The sequence below is a fragment of the Lepisma saccharinum genome, chromosome 7 (assembly GCF_977018435.1).
Source record: "Lepisma saccharinum chromosome 7, izLepSacc3.1, whole genome shotgun sequence".
NCBI lineage: Eukaryota > Metazoa > Arthropoda > Insecta > Zygentoma > Lepismatidae > Lepisma > Lepisma saccharinum.
This window is the reverse complement of record NC_139235.1, coordinates 68,272,489-68,291,180: the sequence shown is the minus strand read 5'-3', so window position 1 is coordinate 68,291,180 and position 18,692 is coordinate 68,272,489. Positions and strand designations below refer to the sequence as shown.

The 18,692-nt window shown below is 36.8% G+C and overlaps 1 protein-coding gene across 6 annotated transcripts in view; it reads left to right on the top strand.

Annotated features, from left to right (window-relative positions):
• The window catches only part of LOC145989899 (uncharacterized), a 267,058-nt gene that overhangs the window by 228,493 nt on the left and 19,873 nt on the right, over positions 1 to 18,692 (top strand). For 4 of the 6 annotated variants that reach the window (XM_083125392.1, XM_083125388.1, XM_083125390.1 and 1 more), the window contains 7 exons: positions 634 to 773; positions 2,754 to 2,880; positions 4,404 to 4,523; positions 7,625 to 7,831; positions 14,660 to 14,782; positions 16,585 to 16,789; positions 18,223 to 18,379. In XM_083125392.1, coding sequence (XP_082981518.1) covers positions 634 to 773; positions 2,754 to 2,880; positions 4,404 to 4,523; positions 7,625 to 7,831; positions 14,660 to 14,782; positions 16,585 to 16,789; positions 18,223 to 18,379 — 1,079 coding nt within the window. The remainder of the gene's footprint in view (positions 1 to 633; positions 774 to 2,753; positions 2,881 to 4,403; positions 4,524 to 7,624; positions 7,832 to 14,659; positions 14,783 to 16,584; positions 16,790 to 18,222; positions 18,380 to 18,692) is intronic. The other 2 variants (XM_083125393.1, XM_083125391.1) reach the window with 1 other exon arrangement.

Below are 18,692 nucleotides of genomic sequence, written 5' to 3'. Positions count from 1 at the left end.
TCTCAGGGTAACTTACTCGTATTCTGCATATATCTGTTGTTTTTTTTTAAAAAAATAGTTTGTTTAGTTTGTGAAGAAACAAAAAATATGACAAAGAAGAAATTTCTATGGACCAGTTTGATATACTAATTCATAGTATTACTGGTAGTTAGAGTAGAAATTGTACATTTAATACTTCACGAAAAGGAGTCATGTCTTGTAATCCATCATTTAGATATCTACTACAATGAGTGACTATTGATATTGTTCTAATATTGGAGTAGGGGATGTTTGGTACATAGTTATCTAGAATAATATAGTTCTAAATTTTACAATAAGTTTTATTATTTACACTGTAATTGTTATTGATTTTTTAAAAAATAATTCTTTGTTAATCATTAGTCAATAAATTTCAAGTATTACTTGAAATTCTCACTACCAAACAGTCTATTGTTGCTCTCTTTTTATTCACATTATTACCATTATATATTCTAAATCTTGGTTAAGTGGAAATCTAAGTGTGAGTGTTCATATACATTAAATTGATATAATGATTTGGTGTGAAACCTTTTGTTTTTACAGAATTGTAGACTCATTGTATTAATGAACTTAAATGAGTAGTTGTTTACCTTAAACTTTCTACCTTTGTTTTAGGAAGTGAATCAGGCTGTGATGCGGGAGTACCTTCAGCGAGTGTACACTAGTATATTGTCCCACCCTGACATATTAGCTCTGGGAGAAGGAATTGGTCAGCTTCTTGTGCAACAAGCGCAGTCAGTTGTTCTTATGCACAGGTATGTGCTGTGTGAGAGTATTTTGTTAATTTAAATGTGTGCGTGTACATCATGCAACTAGTGAATATTTTCCATTATAAGTTCTTGGAGGTGCGTTGAAGACTTTGGCTTTAGAAGAATATTAGTGGAAAACCTGTAAGAAAAATGACATTATTCTCATGGTAGAGACTTAGGGAGATATCACACCGAAGTGACAAGTGACACGTAGAATTCACACCGAAGTGACAAGTGACATGAGCCCCTTCAGTCTAAAGCATAGTGTTCACTGCACATGCGCGTACCATGGATGGAGGCAACACAATGCACGGTATTGAGAAAATTGCCCAGTCCCGAGCAACAGGCAAGCAACAAGTAACATGTGCAGCTTATTGTCTTTATTCGGTTCAAAAGGTGTCATTTATTACTGAGGGTTCGTTTCCAAGTGACACGTGTTGCTTGTTGTCTGTCACCTGTCGCATGTTGGCCTCCTCAATGGCGCAGTAGTAGCTTCCTCGCTTTGTAATCAAGGGGTCCCGGGTTCAATTCCTGGTGTAGGCACATAGTGGTTCAGATCCCACTTTAAAAACTGTAGGTCCAGTCCCGATTAGCTTTACTGTGCATAAAGTGGACTTAAAACACCAACTCAATCAATCAATCAGTGAAACCTGTCACGTCTCGCTTCGGTGTGAATTCTCCCTTAGAGTTCTAATTATGTCATTACCTGTTGAACACAATTAGGCACATAGTTAACAATAACAAAGGAATATTGTATTACATACTTAGTCTGATGTGATGTAGATCTCAATGTAAAGTGTTAATGGTAGAAGCAACATGGGATAAAAGGGTAGTTAGTGAATACTCAGCAGAAACAACAGAGATCCGACGAAGTCTGTGTACTCTTATCAGCCTGGTAGACCAGAATGATACTTCCTATTTGCACATGGGTTGTCCGGAAGGGGGGGCTGTGCCCCCCCCCCTGGAAAATGAAAGGCAACCAAAAATTATGTATTTCACACATAAAATTTCATTTTAGCCAAAATAATATGTGTTAATTATTGCATGAACACCATAAATTCAATTTTAAGCAATGTTCTTTTAGGAAACAACACTATTTTTGGAGAAAATGTGCCTTGTTTGCCCCCCTGGAAAAAAATACCTTCCTTGCCCCTTCCTGGAAAAAATCCTGCGGACGTCCATGTATTTGCATATGCAATTCTACTATCAATTCCAAACAAACTAGGAGAAGTATTAGCATTAATAATATCCATTATAATTTTGTGGGCTGTTGCATTATGAAATTTGATTTAATGATTATAGAAGTAAAGTTCCTGTAAAAATGTTAGTCATTTAAATCAGATTGGTGCAGTCTCAGTTATTGTAATGTGGAAACGTATAATGTGGAAGATGCACTTTTAAAATAGTATGATGTCACTGCTTGATAGCTACTAAAATGACATCAATGACATCCAGCACATGATCCCCCTCCCATCTCCATTGGACAGGGAAAATGAAATGTAGGTGTATGTGGGACAGAATTTTTCTGATCGGGCTGGGAAATTTTTTAAATACCAACATTGGGGGCAAGAAAAATTCTCAATTTTCTGGTCGGGAAATTTTTGAGACAGAAAATGTTCGAAATTTGCTGAAGCTCTAGAAATCTCGAATTCTACACATCATTTTTGCCTTAAGTGATTGTTTTTGCTTTTCTGGAATAAGAACTAACAATTTCCACCCAGTTCCAGACACTTATAATGCAGAAAACGTCGAGAATTAACTTCTTGTTAAAATGACCATTTGGCATTTTCTGACTGCTCGGGATCCTGAAAAGTTGGGAAGTCATTTCCCGAAGTGTAGATCAGGATGGGAATTTTTTTTCCTGATCCCGGTCCCAACTTTTCGGGATGTATAATGTATAATGTTTGTAACATTTAAAATTTATAATATAAAATTGAGGTTCATCACTTGAATATTTGTTAATCTGGATTTTTTTTTCTACTACAGGGCTGTGGAGAATGTTCAACGGAAGTTATCAAAAACTCAAGAATCGCTGAAGAGGCGGATCCAGTACATGTACCCGGTGTTATCCAGGATCCAGCCTTGGATGAGGGACAAGCTGAGAAGTGCTGAGGTAAGCAAGTTAATATTAAATCAAACAGAAATTACTGAAAATATATCTATATCAGTGGCATATACTGGGTTAAAAACCTGGGCTATCGCACCATATCATAGTGTTCGAATGGACAAAAATTTGCTGGTGGGGGTGTTTTTTTTAGCTCATTTGGGGTGGGGGTTGAAGTGATGTGACATTGTGATTAAAAATATATACCTCATAAATAAAATATGGAAATGTACACTATGTCAGTAAGGAAAGAATTTCATTCTTATTTGCATAAATAAGAGGCCCATATTGTGAAATATTTATGTAGGCCTATATACGAGAATAAATATAAAACTTTTACCTAATTTTCACGATTTGTAGCTCGGGGCCTCCTTGCTGGCGCAATGGTAACATTGTTGCATTGAAACTAAGGGGTTCCGGGTTCGGTACATGATGGTTTGGATACCACTTTAACTGTAGGTCCGATCCCCATTAACTTATCTGTGCATAAGTGGACATCAAAGAAAAATCCAAAACAATTAGGAGCTTATCGTCGTATGTAAGCCAACTAGACAGCTTGTTAATTATTACCCTCATTTCAGTTCACTACACAACACAGCATGTATCATTCACAAAAATACAATCCACTGTATTCACACGCTGCCTCTAAATAAATTCCATGCACCAAGGAACCCTTAAAGACCACTGGACGCGATCTAGACTAGAACTGGTTCTTGTCCTTTTCATTTCGGTAATTTTTAGATGCACTCATAAACCATTCCCAGTCAGCCAACAATTTTCTCCTTCCCACTGTAACTCTAGTTGTTTGAAGGTCAACGACCTCTTTTTCAACTCGTCTGCAAACGTTCAATGATGTTCTTGCCCCTGCCATATGACATACTTTCCCATTGCCTGCGATAATTTGGCTTCAAAATTCCCCATTCCTGGGAAAATTACATGCTGGGAAAAAATTGTTTGCAACACTGACCGGTTGATCCTTAAGATCGCTCTATCACGTTCGCCAGTTACCCCCTGGAGAGCTGCCCGCAACCACCTCGCGAATTCAAAGAAAGTGGGCAAGGTTTCCAACTCCTAAGAAATCAAGGTGCCAACTCCTAAGAAATCAGGTTCATCTTCTTATTGAAATGAACAATTTTATGCACATTTCTGATAGATACGAGTATGTTTGTCTGTGTTTTGGTCACTAAGTCTGGGCTTCGCAGATAGCCTAGATAACCCTGAATATGCGCCCCTGATCTACATGCAATATTAAGGGAAAGTTGTGATTTGTCCAGGGTTGGAAGCTATGGCTCTACAATTCCATACGTATAAGTGGTTTGATGGTACCAATGGTTTGGCAGTGATATTCTCAAATGTACAAATGCTCCTCTTAGTAGAACCTAGGTTCCATCTGTCAGGATATCTGTTCTAGTCCATGTAGAATTACAAATCAACCTTAGAGAAAATGGGAATTGGATCACTACTATTCAATAAATAGAATAGTATATTCCTTTTTTCTCTGTCATTTTGTATTTTTTTTATTCATCTTCCAGAGCCATTTTGTGGATGAGTGTCAGTGGAGTGCTCACGAGGAGGCGTTATTACTCTGCAATAATCAGAAACTGCACCAAACTGTATACTTTTTAAATAGGGACTTAGCTTTTATGCGAGAGGTATGTATAGAAATATGTACTCTGTATTATGTATGTATTCCTTGTATTCTAGAATTTATCTCTTAATTTACACATGTCATAACAATAAAAACACTTTTTTATGTAATGTTTTGGGATAACACATGCTCCCTTTGTCAGATATTTATTTTGAATATTGTTTACAATGTTCGCAACTTTGTTTTGTTTGAATTTGAAAAGGTACCCTACAATCTGAAATTATGTGTGAATTTGTCTTGTAGTATTACAACTGCTATTAGTGCTGTTGAAATTATTCAACATTTCCAGTTTTTGATTTTCAATAAAACTATTTTTGGAACCTAAAACTAAAAAGTTGTTTTGAAAATAAAACTAAAAAACAGCTTTGAAACTGGAATGTCACTTTCTTGTAAAATTAATTTTTGGTTATTAAAAATTTGTGCCAGTTTTGTCAGCACTACTTGCTACTCCTTACAGGACAAACACCTACCAAGAATTTTTTGATAGTTAAGCTAGCTGAGCATATTGAGTTCCATTATCACAGTTTTCTGGCTTTTAGACTGAAGCATGCTACTTCTTTTCAATGCTCGGTCTGTATGAAACGTTCAGGCTTACACCTGTAATAGAACTGGATCGATTGATTGACTTGCTTTATTTTACTTTGCTTTTTGTGCCACATTTGGTTAATTTACGAAGATGGGGATGAGTAACGATATGATAAAATTGATGAATGGATGCTCACAAACAACCATGCACAGGCCGGGATTCGAACCCGGCACCCCGGCATTGTAGTGCAATGTGGTGCTAACCACTCTGCCATGTGGGCCGGCTTCGAATCCCAGCCTGAGCGTTTCTGAGTGTTCCTGCATAAATTTCATAGTGTCATCTTTCATCCTCATCTTTGCAATTAGCCAAAAAGTGGCAGAAAAGTGAAGTAAAATGAACTAAATCAATCAATCAACCAATAATAGAACCATTGACCATCCATACCAGTGGCAGTTGTAACCATCTGGCTGCACAGGAGCCCTATTAAATATTTACATGTGAGATTAAATTGCTGAAAATCTCTGGTATGGTATCAGTACAAGTAACAAAGAAAGAAATATTCTACCCAATTGACAATACAAATAACGAACACAAAAAAGAAGACAAATAAAAACAGAAAATTTAATCATGAGTAAGAACTAATACAGTAATACTAATAAAACTTGACCTGCAGTCACTAAACTTGTTTTTCCCTCAACATTTCAATGCAGTCCAGAGCATGTAAGGGGTGACTTGAGAAGCCACCTAAATGTCAACCACCACGTGGTACACACTGGTAACTTCGGTGTTGCAAGCCAGTATAATCTTCTATGAGATTGTGTTGACCTGTGTTTATCCTTGTTTGTGCTAAGTTCCCCTTTACAGCCTCAGTCTTTAACTAAAGTATGGAGGTTTTATCCTTGGAGACAGTAAAGTTTTACTTCTTGATAAGGAATTTATGAATGTGTTAGTTTTATATATTGAGTGAGCAAGTTATTAACAGACATGGTTTTCATGTTGAGGGGAATAAACAACGCTGTTGATAATATAAGACATAAGCGAGTTACTAAAGATATATCCGCGAAACTTACTTGTAAATGTTCTATTAATTTCGGTGGCCTCTGCCACCATCCACTTGGGAACTCGATGCTTTACTGTTAGGTTGACTTCCAGTCCTGTTGTTGTTTCCTAGACTACCGCTAGGGGTGCTGGTGTAGCCATTTTGTCTGCTGCGTGCGATGGGTTTGAGCTGTTGTAATAGCAGGAGCCAAACATGATGAGCCTGACCGCTGTCGATATTCAGCTCGTGCGGAAAGTGCTTAATTGCATGGGTCTCTTTGGTTTTGGTGTCGATTAGGGTGTGTGATGTATGCCTAACTGAAACTTTTTGGATCCTGTGTTGAACTTCAGGTGCCTTGCTAGTCCGGTAGTGGGTTGGGTTGGCTCCCGCTATTGCAACAGCTCCAAACCCTTCGCACGCAGCAGACAAAATTGCTACACCAGCACCCCTAGCGGTAGTCGAAGAAACAACAACAGGAACCCCGAAGTCAACCTAACAGATAGCATCGAATTCCAGTGGATGGTGGCAGAGGCCACTGAAATTAATAGAACATTTACAAATAACTTTCGCGGATATATCTTTAGTAACTCGCTTACGTCTTATAGACATGGTTCATTTTCCTCTCTGTCCTCAGTTTTGATTTAATTAAGAGGCTTATCCCTGTATTGTGTGATAAGCAAAAGTAGCCTTTGTACTGGTGTGATCATAATGGAAAAATCAAATCAAATTGATGCATGTGCCATTCTCAAAAAGCTATGAGCTCTTTAGAGATTCATATGTATGCATTGAAACTAGGGCTGAGCCGATACCGATGCCGGAAAGTATCGGTTGAAATTCATCTACCGATACCAGCCGATACTTTTCCGGCAATTGGTCTTTCACGAGGTCCGCAAAAATGCTGTGCGACAGTTTCGCAGAGTCTAATTATCCTGGAAATTATGCAAAATTCAAACTTTCTTTTCATTTTGCACCAATTTTGCACGAAAAACAATATTTTGTGATTAGATAATATCTATATTGTAATATTCTGATGCAATTCCTGAATATTCTAAACTATATTTCTTGGTATATTGAATTGGAGAAGAAAATTTACACACCAATATTGATCAATATTTAAACAAATTTTAATTATTTCAATTTTCAAGTATCTGTATCAGTATCAATGGGAATCGATAAGAGTATCGGCATCAGTATCAGTATCCGTTCAAAGTGGTATTAGCTCAGCCCTAATTGAAACATTGTGAAAATAAATTTAGTCACTGCAAGAGTATACTTGCAGAGTTCAAAGCTTTTGAGAATGGCACGTGTGCATCAATTTGATTTGGCACTACTATTAAGTTTTATTGTGAGTATAGCTACGCAGACAATCTGTAAAGATATAAGAACAATACTATAAAAATCGATCATTTAAATTTAAGACACAACATGATTAATTTCAAAAAGGTCAATGAATTGACATTTTTTTCTATAATGTCCAATGTGGCAATATGCAAGTTGTTAGAATGTATGTTATTTTATCTTTTTTTTTCCTCTTTGTCAGAGAGAACCTGTCCTTACAAAGGAGCTGCGTAAAGACAAGACACCAACAAGGAGCTTCCAGTGGAAGACACAAATATGGATTCCAACCAACTGGGCCGTTCGCAGGAACTTTCAGGGCCATTCGGAGGTCATTCCGACAGTCCTCAGTGAAACGGCAACCTCCATTACTACCCCCCGATCTGACCCGAGCCAGGTAGAGGGGGAAACAGTATGTTCTCGCTTCGCTTATTTCTGTTGCAGCTTGATGTATTTCCTTGCTTCATGCATTTAGCTTCAATTGAAATTGTTTGCTCAGTAAAGGCATGGTGCTGTTCGCAAACTATATGAATGTCATATATTCATTGTAGCTTAAGCATTAATTCAAGGCTGCTTCCTTTTACCCTGTAGTGAAAAAATAAGAATAATAATAATAATTATATTGCATAGGTGAAGTTCCTGCGCTATGCTAAAACCACGTTTACCACCCCAACCATGAATACATATACATTGAAACCTCGATTTTACGTTTTTCAGGGGGACCAAGCTGCAAAAACTTAAAATACAGGAAAATATAAAATTGAGGAAAATTTCATTTGACCATCAAGATTCAAATGTATAATGCTGGATTGTTTGATTGATTTGCTTTATTTTACTTCGCTTCTTGTGCCACTTTTTGGCTAATTTGCGAAGATGGGGATGAGTGATGATATGATGAAATTGATGAAAGGACACTCGTAAATATCCATGCCCAGGCCAGGATTCTAACCCAGGACCCCTGCATCGTAGCGTGATGTGCTAACCACTTTGGCACAGGGACAAAAAATGTAAAATTGGGGTTTCACTGTAATATTTAATTTTGAGTACCGATCACAATAAATCAAAATACAGACACAATGCAAGCAAGCTCCCTCTTACCAAAGTAAAAGCATACATAGGCATAACTGGGGATGGCAAGGGGGTCACCCCCTTCCCCCAAAAAATTTTCAGGTTTATTAAAATTTAGAAGTCAAGAGTATTTTTGTTAACCTCTTGAGACCTGAGGTTCATAGGTGCCGAGTTACACTGCTGCAAACACGTTAAAACATATTACATGTACATAACAAATTAAAATGGAAAAATAATAAAATTGAGAGTTTTCCTTACAATATATATTTGAAAATCAATTGGCTGTGTCAGTTTCTGCATCATATTTACTAATTAGAAAATACAAGGGTTGCTCCGAAAGTAATGCCTCCAAATTTTTTCGGACAAACCACAGCAGACACAAAAGATCACAATACACCATTGAAGAGGGCACAGTTTCAGCTTCAAGACACTATTTTTCTATGTAATGACCACATTTCTTACACTTTTTTGCCAGCAACGAACAAGAGCCATGCTCGTAAAAATCACAACCAACCGATTTAGTCCACTGTTTCACAGCTGTGATGACGACATAATCTGTTGGAAAATGTTGCTCACACAATGCATCTTTCAAAGGCCCGAAAAGATGGAAATCTGATTGATCCAAATCAGAACTATATTGTGGATGTGGAAGGACAATCCAGTCAAATTTGACAATGTGTTCCTTGGTCTTCAAACTTGTCTCTCTCTCTGTTCCCGTGTAAGGATTCGCAGCACCCACTGCGCACAAACTTTGCAATATTCCAGTTTCCTTAACATGGTTTCCAATGCATTGAAGCCAATATTCAGCTCTATGCACAGCTCCCTGGTAGTTATTCGCAGATTCGAATGGATAAGCTCATCAAGACGCATCCCATTTTCTGGTGTGACAGCTGTGAACAGCCGTCCAGAACGTGGTCACTTCACTTTCCCCACTGCTGAAATGTTCCACCCACCGCCTCACTGTGCTAACATCAACTGTCTGGTCTCCATAAAACTGCAGCAAGTGTCGATGGATTTCAATTGGTGCAACTTTTTTCCACGTGAAGGAATTCAATCACACATCGTTGCTTCAAACGGACATCCAAGTCAGACCTCACATCTGCGGGCTGCCTCTCTGTTGCACAGCAACGAACTACCAGGTACATTTTCTGGATGATTCAGCCTCCTCTACTGTATCACCAACAACCACCTACACTGTCACCAGCAATGAGAAAAAAATTGGAGGCATTACTTTCGGAGCAACCCTCGTAGATTATTATTTCACACCATGTGTTGTTAACATTTGTAAAATTAACCACGACAATAGTCACAACATGTACCTGAAGTATCATATTGATCTTAATCCTCCTTCAGGAATGGCAAGGTTATGAGTAAGACATGATAAAGTTTAAAATATGGATAAAATAATTATGGCAATGACCGTCACGATTGTGGTTCAAGTTTTTACACAAGTATTATCCATATCTTAACTTTTTAGCATATTTTGCTCATAACCGTTTCAACTCTTGGAAAGAATCAAGGCCAGTCTGAGAACATGTTGTGGTCATGGTCTGGGTTAATTTTATGAAGTACCAATGAGGTTCATTAACAGTGAATTTTTTGTGTTTCTATTGTGAACATTAGTTGGCAATGAAATTCTTACACTGTGACTCAACATTCTGAATCCTACTTTTGACTACAATTGACAATATTCTGTTAATATATATGATTTTAGTCTGCAATATTCTGACATTTAATGCAGTCATTCTTACTTTGTAATGCATTTGTGTATTCAGAATATCTCTGACAATTCTTGAAATGAGTTGTCAGGAATCTTATAAGTATTTTCTGTACCCTCGCTGTTGAAATTATATTATATTTAGTTCAAATCCAGTTTCACATGAAGCAACTTCCAATACTGCTTCACCTTCAACTTTAAAAAATAATATAGACAATTTAATATTATTTAGATCTGCCCAAGATTTTAAGAATTGAACATTTAACATCATTATAGTATTAATAAACTGTTCATCCACGTTTCAGGGAATGAAAGATACAGTAGCAAACAAATACTCTAAAAGTAAATACCGGTACTCACTTGTCTGTGAAATTGGTGTTTTGGTGTTCTATTACTTTCGGTGGAGACTTCCACCACCTTCTTGGGAACTTGTGCTATTTTCTGGTGAGCTTTGTTGTGTATATTTTTGTGGCACACTACCTGGTGCGTTGTTGCGCCTGCTTGTCTACAGCATTTCTGCTGTTCCTTATACCAGCTGCTGCAATAGAAGGGTCCGGATGTGGTGTGCTTGTCCTCTGTCTGTGTTTAATTTGTGTGAGAAGTGCATAAAGGCATGTATTTCTTTGATTTTTCTGTCCTATCAAGGTGTGAGTTGTGTGTCTGGTACATATTGTATTTGCCGGTGCATAAGATGCAATTTTTCCTTTAACCCTTAAAGGACGGACCGTGACACTGGTGTCACAATCAGCTTTTTCTCGTAATGATGTTACTTTTTAAACATACTGTAACTTGGATAATGATCGGAGATACATGTTTTGAGATCTGCATGAGTCTAGAGGTATGTAATTAACAGTTAGTAAAGTTTAATTTCATTGTTACTATTTGGTAGGGTTTGGGGATGATGTCGGAAAAATTGTGATTCTTTTTTCCTTCTATTTATTTTCATGGGTTTGGTGGTCTGATTGGTGCCTTGGCGGTCTGATGAATTTCAAATTTTGTGTAAAAAAAATAGTTACTTTCTCCTTTCTTTTCTTCTTCTAACTGATTACGGGAAAAAGAAATTCCATCAGGATTATAGCCCAAAGTGTACTGAATAAAACGAGGTATCATTTGTACCTCTAACATTCTTAGTTCCGGAAATATAAAATTTAATTTAGAAGCATGCAGAGTTTCAAATTTTCCGCTGAAAACAAGTTAGTGCAAATACCTGGAAAGCCTCGTCATCTAAGGGTTAAAAATAGGTCTGAAAACAGTGTGTACATATATGCCGATGCTCAGTTTTTGATTATCTTCATTTCTAAAAATTTTCTCTGTTCTGAGTTTAACATTTTTTTTCTTGATTCCTTGTGGTCTGTGAGAGCATTCTAGTCACGTAGAGTTAATGTGCATGTACAAGGACTCAGATTGTGATTTAGACGAGGTTTCAAGTGACTTCATTTAGCTCTGGAGCTGAATATCTATCTGGGTTTTGATGAAGAAAATTAAAATGTATTCTTTCCTAGTTAGATTATGTAAGTTATTTGTTGAAAATAGACCTATATATTACTGAAATACTGTAAATTAAGTATAATATTAAGTGGTAAAGCTTTTTTTCTCAAAAATGTGTACAAAAAGTGGGGTGCGTCTTATATGCCGGCAAATACAGTACTTGTCTGATTTTCTGGTGGTTGTATTTGATTTGTTTGTCAAGTCTGGTGGTGGTAGCATCTGTTAGGTGCACAGGATTCTTTCCTTTACAGATCTGCCAATGTAAATGTGCCTTGCACTCATACTGCATCGTATACACCTGGGTTATCAAATGGAGGGAAGATGTATAATTTGTGTTGACTGAGTTTGTCATCTATTTTGCAATCTGTTTGTGAGCTGCATTAATGCTGTATCGTTGGGGAGCTTTGGTTAATCTGTTGGATGTGGCAGGATGGTTGGTGAAGGCAAACCACATTTCTGGATGTTTGGTCCCAGCTGTGGCTGGCTGGGGTGTCTGACCTGCATTTCAGCTTTGCTACACCAAGTGGATAGTTGGTACTTGGTGTAACCATGTTTACGCCTAATTCTCTCTTGCCTCAGGTCGTCGTCCTAGAGCAATAAGAAAATCGTAAGAAGTGTAGCCACACATTCACCTTTTGTTAGGGTGGATGGTTAGAAGCAGCATGGATATATTGGTTGCCTGCATCTGGCTTTCTGTATACTGTGGTTATGAATTTGTTGTGCCTTCGTCTGATGGTGAAGTCTAAGAAGTTAGTTTTGCCACACTTTTCTATATCTATTGTGAATATGATGGGGGTGGATGTTGCCACATTTCTCCATTAGAAAATCCAGTTCTTTCTGAATAACTATGGTGTCATCTGCATACCTTCCATAAACTGAAGTTCTGGTGCGTAGAGTATGTTCTTTTCTGCTATGGGAGCTGATGGGGGGGGGGGGGAGTATCCATGGCTAGGCTCTCAGATTGCTGATGGAAATAGTCCTCAAATTGGAAATAATTCTATTTAAGACATATTTCTAACAAGTGTTGTGATCTAACATCGAGATTTTGTTGATTGTTAACCACCTCTGTAATGAGCTTAGTGCTAGGTGTAGAGGCATTGAGTTATACACTCCCGTTAAGAAAAAGTGGCACCTACTTCAACAGTGCCACTTTATGCAAACTTGAGTGTACATGTCCACAATATCCATCTCAGAAATGTAAAATCTTTGAATATTGTATTTGTATATTTATATTGCTATAGTTAGACCAGGAAAGTTAAGTATTTGATGTGCAAAATCTAGGAAAGTAAAAATTGGGTTTCACTGTTTTAAATATTATTAGTTTGTGTTTTGTCAAAACACCAAGAAAATAATAATATTAATTATATGAATTGGGTATTCATCCAATAGTTTGATTTTTACAGACAGTAATTATTAAGTGAAAACCTTGTCCAATATTTATAATTCCTAATTTAAGATAAAGGAAAGATTCTAGCAAAATGAAGCCACTCTATTAATATATAATACTGTATTTTACAACGTTCACCAGTAATTTTTATCACTGCTTGCATTATGGTTCCTTATGCATTTATAGGGAACATTAGTTCTCACCCACTCATTCTCAATTCTTCTTTCCCTCAGTTTGTTAATTGCTAACAAAATAACGCTCTTGTATGCTTTGCATAGAATTTAAAGCTAGAGACCTGCTTTGAAGCCTTCATTAGTACATTTATTTAGATATTGCTATGTGTATTGCTATGAAGGGGGATATGAATCAACTAATATTGCAATGTAATTTGTTGCTACAAGTGATTATTCCCATCACTGACATCAACATCATATTACTATCTGCATTTGTATTCTTTTCTCACCAACCTACTACTACTCATGTGAATTCACAGTCAGGAGGCTGGCCCCTGTGGCAGAGTGGTTAGCACATCGCACTACGATGCCAGGGGTCCCGGGTTCGAATCCTGGCCCGGGCATGAATATTTGTGAGTGTCCATTCATCATATCATCACTAATCCCATCTTCGCAAATTAGCCAAAAGTGGCACAAAAGGCGAAGTAAAATAAATCAAATCAAAACCACAGTCAGGAAAATCCTCTTGTGTGTGCTGACCACATGTTTAGATTCTCAGCTTTTATCATATGTATGGATAATTTATTCCTGATTTACAAGTAATACTTTCTGCCTTGATGAGTATTTAATGTTCACAAGCCAGCCTCTGTAACAGAGTGGTTACCACAGCACACTACGGTGCCAGGGTCCTGGGTTCAAATCCCAGCCTGACCATGGATGTGCTTTGTGAGCGTCCCTTCATCAATTTTATCATATCACTCATTCTCATCTTGGCAATTAGCCAAAAAATGGTAGAAAAGTGAAGTAAAATAAAAAATAAATAAACCATTGCTCGACAACCCTTGAAGGGCCGATCTCCAAACTGCCAGTCTCCCTCCGACAATCTTACCTAGAGGTGTGGATATCTTCAACCGGTAATGGGGTGACGTGGGGGAGACCGGGTTTCGCTACTCACTCGTAGCTCCCCAATTTCCTCATGATGGTCTGTTGCCACTGGTCCTATACACAGGCTGAGAACCCAGACACTGAACCTAGGTGGACTCGAACCCATACCATCCTGCAGTTAGGACCCAAAGCACAGCACCTTTGACTGCATGGCCACGGAGGAGGACGAAGTAAAATAAACAAAATTAATGTCCACATGATAAGTTTTAATGAAAATTTGCTCTCTCTCTCTCTCCCTCCCTCCCTCCCTCCCCCCCTCCAATTTCCCATAGCCGTTCCTCCTGACCAATGTTTGCATACTTTTCCTGAGTCACTCCAGTCAAATGCTGGGATATTACCTGCAGTAAGGCCATGTATGGTTCATTTCTTTCCATCTTTCTTGTTGCAAATGAACATAATGATGCGATCAAGTCTTGATACGTACAAGTTATAGTCATTCTAATGTATCCGTTTATTTTTCAGCCTGTGTTCCTTGTAGAGAAGGAAGTAGTGCGGACCACAACAACAAGATGGCCATTTTGGAGGTGGATAAATTACTGCCATCGAACATGGAGTTGGACGTGGAATGCAATGTTTTTCTTTGGGGTTTGTATACTTTCTCTCTTGTGACTCTAGGTTTCTTCCTTTCTAAAGTGTGGAAAGTAAAAACCAGGTTGTATACACTAACATACAACATTAATACATTTTATAACATATATATAGAGTGGAACCTCGATTTTACGTTTTTAGGGGACCAAGCTGGAAAAACTCACAATGCTGGAAAATGTAAATTCTTGGAAAATTTTATAGCATTTTGCTCTATTGGGACCTTGAATGTTGAATGTATAATGCAGGGAAATGTAAAATCAGGGTTTCACTGTATTACATTAAAACAATATAAACTTTTACATGACAGTTCTGTAAAAACAGGATGTCTGGATCCATGGGCATTACCGGAAATGTTTGTAGATGGGGGTGGTTCAGACCGTTGATAAAACTTGATTAGTAGAAATAATAATAAGAAGAATAGTTATTATCACGGTTATAATTGTTATTTTACAATAGCTATTAGAAGTTAATAAAAATAATATTTTAAAATTATTATTATTATTATTATTATTATTATTATTGAGAGAATTTGCTACTCGATCCACCATATGTGTGAATATCCAACACAACTGTTGTCCATTATTTTCTTACATTTTGTACATTTAGTGTTAGTTATTGTATTCTGTTATTAACTTTTATATACCTCGTTCAAGAAAAGACTTCAAAAAGTTTAGCGGAAATTTTACTGAAAGTTTATATTGGGTCACCTCCCACAAAAAAATTATAACTTTGGGGAATTTGGAAGCTGTGCAACTATTTATTCTTTGGATGAAACTGTAGAATAAGAAAATATAGCCTGGTTCTTCTATTTTACACTATTTTTTTTTAATTAGGTTTATACTTTGGTTATTCTGTTTGAGTACTAACTAATTTAACTTTATTTCTGTTATTAACAATAAAAATAGCAAGATTCTACTTCTTTAAAACCTGAACGATGCTAAATTTTCAGGGGGGAGGGTTGATGGACCCATTTGACCATCCCTCTCGATGCCCATGCCTGGAACTGTATCCTTATTAAATGTTTGCAAATAGTGTTTGCAATGGGTTGTACCTTTGAAAAAGGAACTGTGTATTTACACTTCAACTGAGGCAATGTATTATAATTTTATATTCATTAAAATAGCTACAAAATGGCAGCATTTTGCACAAAATTATGGACTACTTATAATGGATCAGTAATTTTAACAGTAAAATGATAACTGATGTTCTTACTTCTTACAGTATGTACCTAGAGTATTAATCTGCCCCATTCTTACTTGTTAGGTCATTAACATTACTAAATACTAAATTGGTATCAGTAAAAGTTTCATATTAATCGGTCCGTACAGTGTAGTTGTAGAAGTGTTATTGCATGAACCTTCCTACAAAGTAATCATTATTTCATACGTGAAGGTCAGTGTTTCCGCATTGCAAATTTGGACATTTTCCGATTAATTTCGAAGGCCCACTGCCTTCATTAACTGAGGATGCAGCATCTGGAACCAAGATGGTAGTGTGTCTCTGCTTTGCTTGTTCCCAGGTAGCAGTAGTTCCACTCTCTTCCATCTGGCAGCACTGCTGCATGTCTTGGTTTGCATTGTCTGCTGTGCTTTCTGCTGGTTTCAGTCATCTGGCGGCGTTGCAGGGCAGTGGCTGGCAGGTTGGGTTGTCTTCTGCGGAAACATCCAACTTTGCAACGTAGAAACACTGAACTTCATGTATGAAATACTAATACTGTGTTTACCATATCCATCATGAATAGTCATCATTACTTCATATGTGTGTTGGCAGGATATTTCATATGTTTCTTTCTCTTTTAGGTTGTCATACCCTGGTGCAGCCCTGTCAGCCTCCGTGCTTTGTTTTGTATAGATCCATTCATGCCAGACCTTGAGTTGTCCCAGGTGAATGGCACACTCTTTCCACGCAAGTCATCACTCACGCCCACGTTATGCTCACGTCTTCTGTCCCTCTGGAGGCATATATCAAAGTCTCGAACTCACTTTGAGACAAAGCCAGACACTGGTGAGTTACAACCCAAATGCTTACTCTTATAATTATTTCTCTTGTAGTCTACAGTAATTACAAGCATAAAAACACAGTTTTTCGTTGTGATGTTTCAGGAGAACACACGTTTTCACAACGAACAACTGTGGTTTTATGCTTGTAATTACTGTAGACTGCAAGAGAAATAATTCTAGAATGCAAGCAATACGTACATACAAGAAAACTAGCTTACTCTTAGACTGTTTGCAAGTTTTCGCTGGTACAAGTCGATACTTTCTGGAGTCCGGATGTTTTACAGGGTCTGCTAAAAGGTGACTCAACACTTTTGCAGTCTAAATATCCTGGAAATTATGCAGAATGCTAAATTTTATTTACTTTTGCAACAATATTGTTTAAAGAAATTAATTTTGTGATTACCTCATGTGCATTATGAATATTTTTAAGCAAAACACTGTTGAATTGATGTATAATTTCAGTGGAAGACATATATTAAAATTTATGAATACTTGAACGAACTGTTTTGATTTGTTATCATTTTTCAGGTATCCGTGGGAATCTGTAGAGTATCAGTTCAAAGTGGTATCGGATATTTTTGGGCCAATTATTTAGCAATAAATATGACATTATTTGATTGCATGTGCTGTATGACATCACACAATGATAAAAATAAGTTGTAATAGCCCACAGTAATGCCATTTTCTTTTAAATTGGAGTTATTTAATTCTCTTCTTTCTGTAGTTAGTTTCATTTGTTTATGCTAAGTAAAAGTTTTATTGAAAGTTTAGAAACTGTTACATGTAAATTTTTATACTATTATAGATGGTTGATTCCTTGCACTTTATGTTATGGTGTACATTATGTACAAAATTGCAAAACTTAGCATTTTATTAGCATATACATATTTTTATTATTGTATTCACTGTCACATATATTAGCTTTAGATGTTGATAAAAAGACATAAGAAGATTGATTTTCAATGAATTAGTGTGATATATCTGTCAACTTTTTTGGTTAATGTTAGTCAGATTGGATCACTGATGCTAAAAATAAAGTATTCATGACGTAATATATCAGGAATGGAACCAAGCATTGTGAATAGCCAAAAGTAACAGTAAAATGACATAAAGTAACTTAATTCAATCAATCCAGACATGGGAACAATACTTTCTAGGTATTTCGCCAGTATTGGCATATTGGCAAAATTTCATGCAATTTTATCTATTACAGTATTTCCATACATGGCCTGTAATTGAGTAACTTATTCCACTATTTTGTTATTATTCTTGCAAACAGCAAGGTATAATTCAAGTACCCTACACATATAAAAAATGTAAAACATAATGTTGGTAAATTGATTATTATCAGTGTTGGTAAATTTTATATTAATTTTATATTGGTGCGTTGGTACTATCAGTAATATAGCAATTAATTAAATGTCATCTTTTCCGCAGGTTTCATTGGAAAAGGCCTTACGAGACATATGAATCGTGTGTGGAACTATTTTTTGAAAGGACTTCTAGGCACATTAGCCATTATGATTGTCTTCCCATTAGTGTGTTTGGTTGTTAGTTGCGGAAGTTTAGCTGTTGCTCTTTTTGCTTTTGTATGGTAAGTATTGCGTGTATTCTCTTCATTTTTAGTTCTTGGCTTTTGCATAATGTGCACAGTGCTGTTATAGTACTCTAAGGGAGATTTATTGCCAAAGCAACATTTTGTATGTCATTTGAGTGTGTCCAAATGTAGACTGATGCAGTCTGTTCTGTCATGCTACTGTGTGAAATGTTGCTGTTGGCTGGTTTGTTCTCAAGTGATATACAGTGTGCAGCAATGAATCGGGGAATTTTGCAACACTGGATATAGCTAGTTGTTATGTCAGAGGAAACATGTGACTTCCACTATCTTGCACCCCCTGCTTTACCAT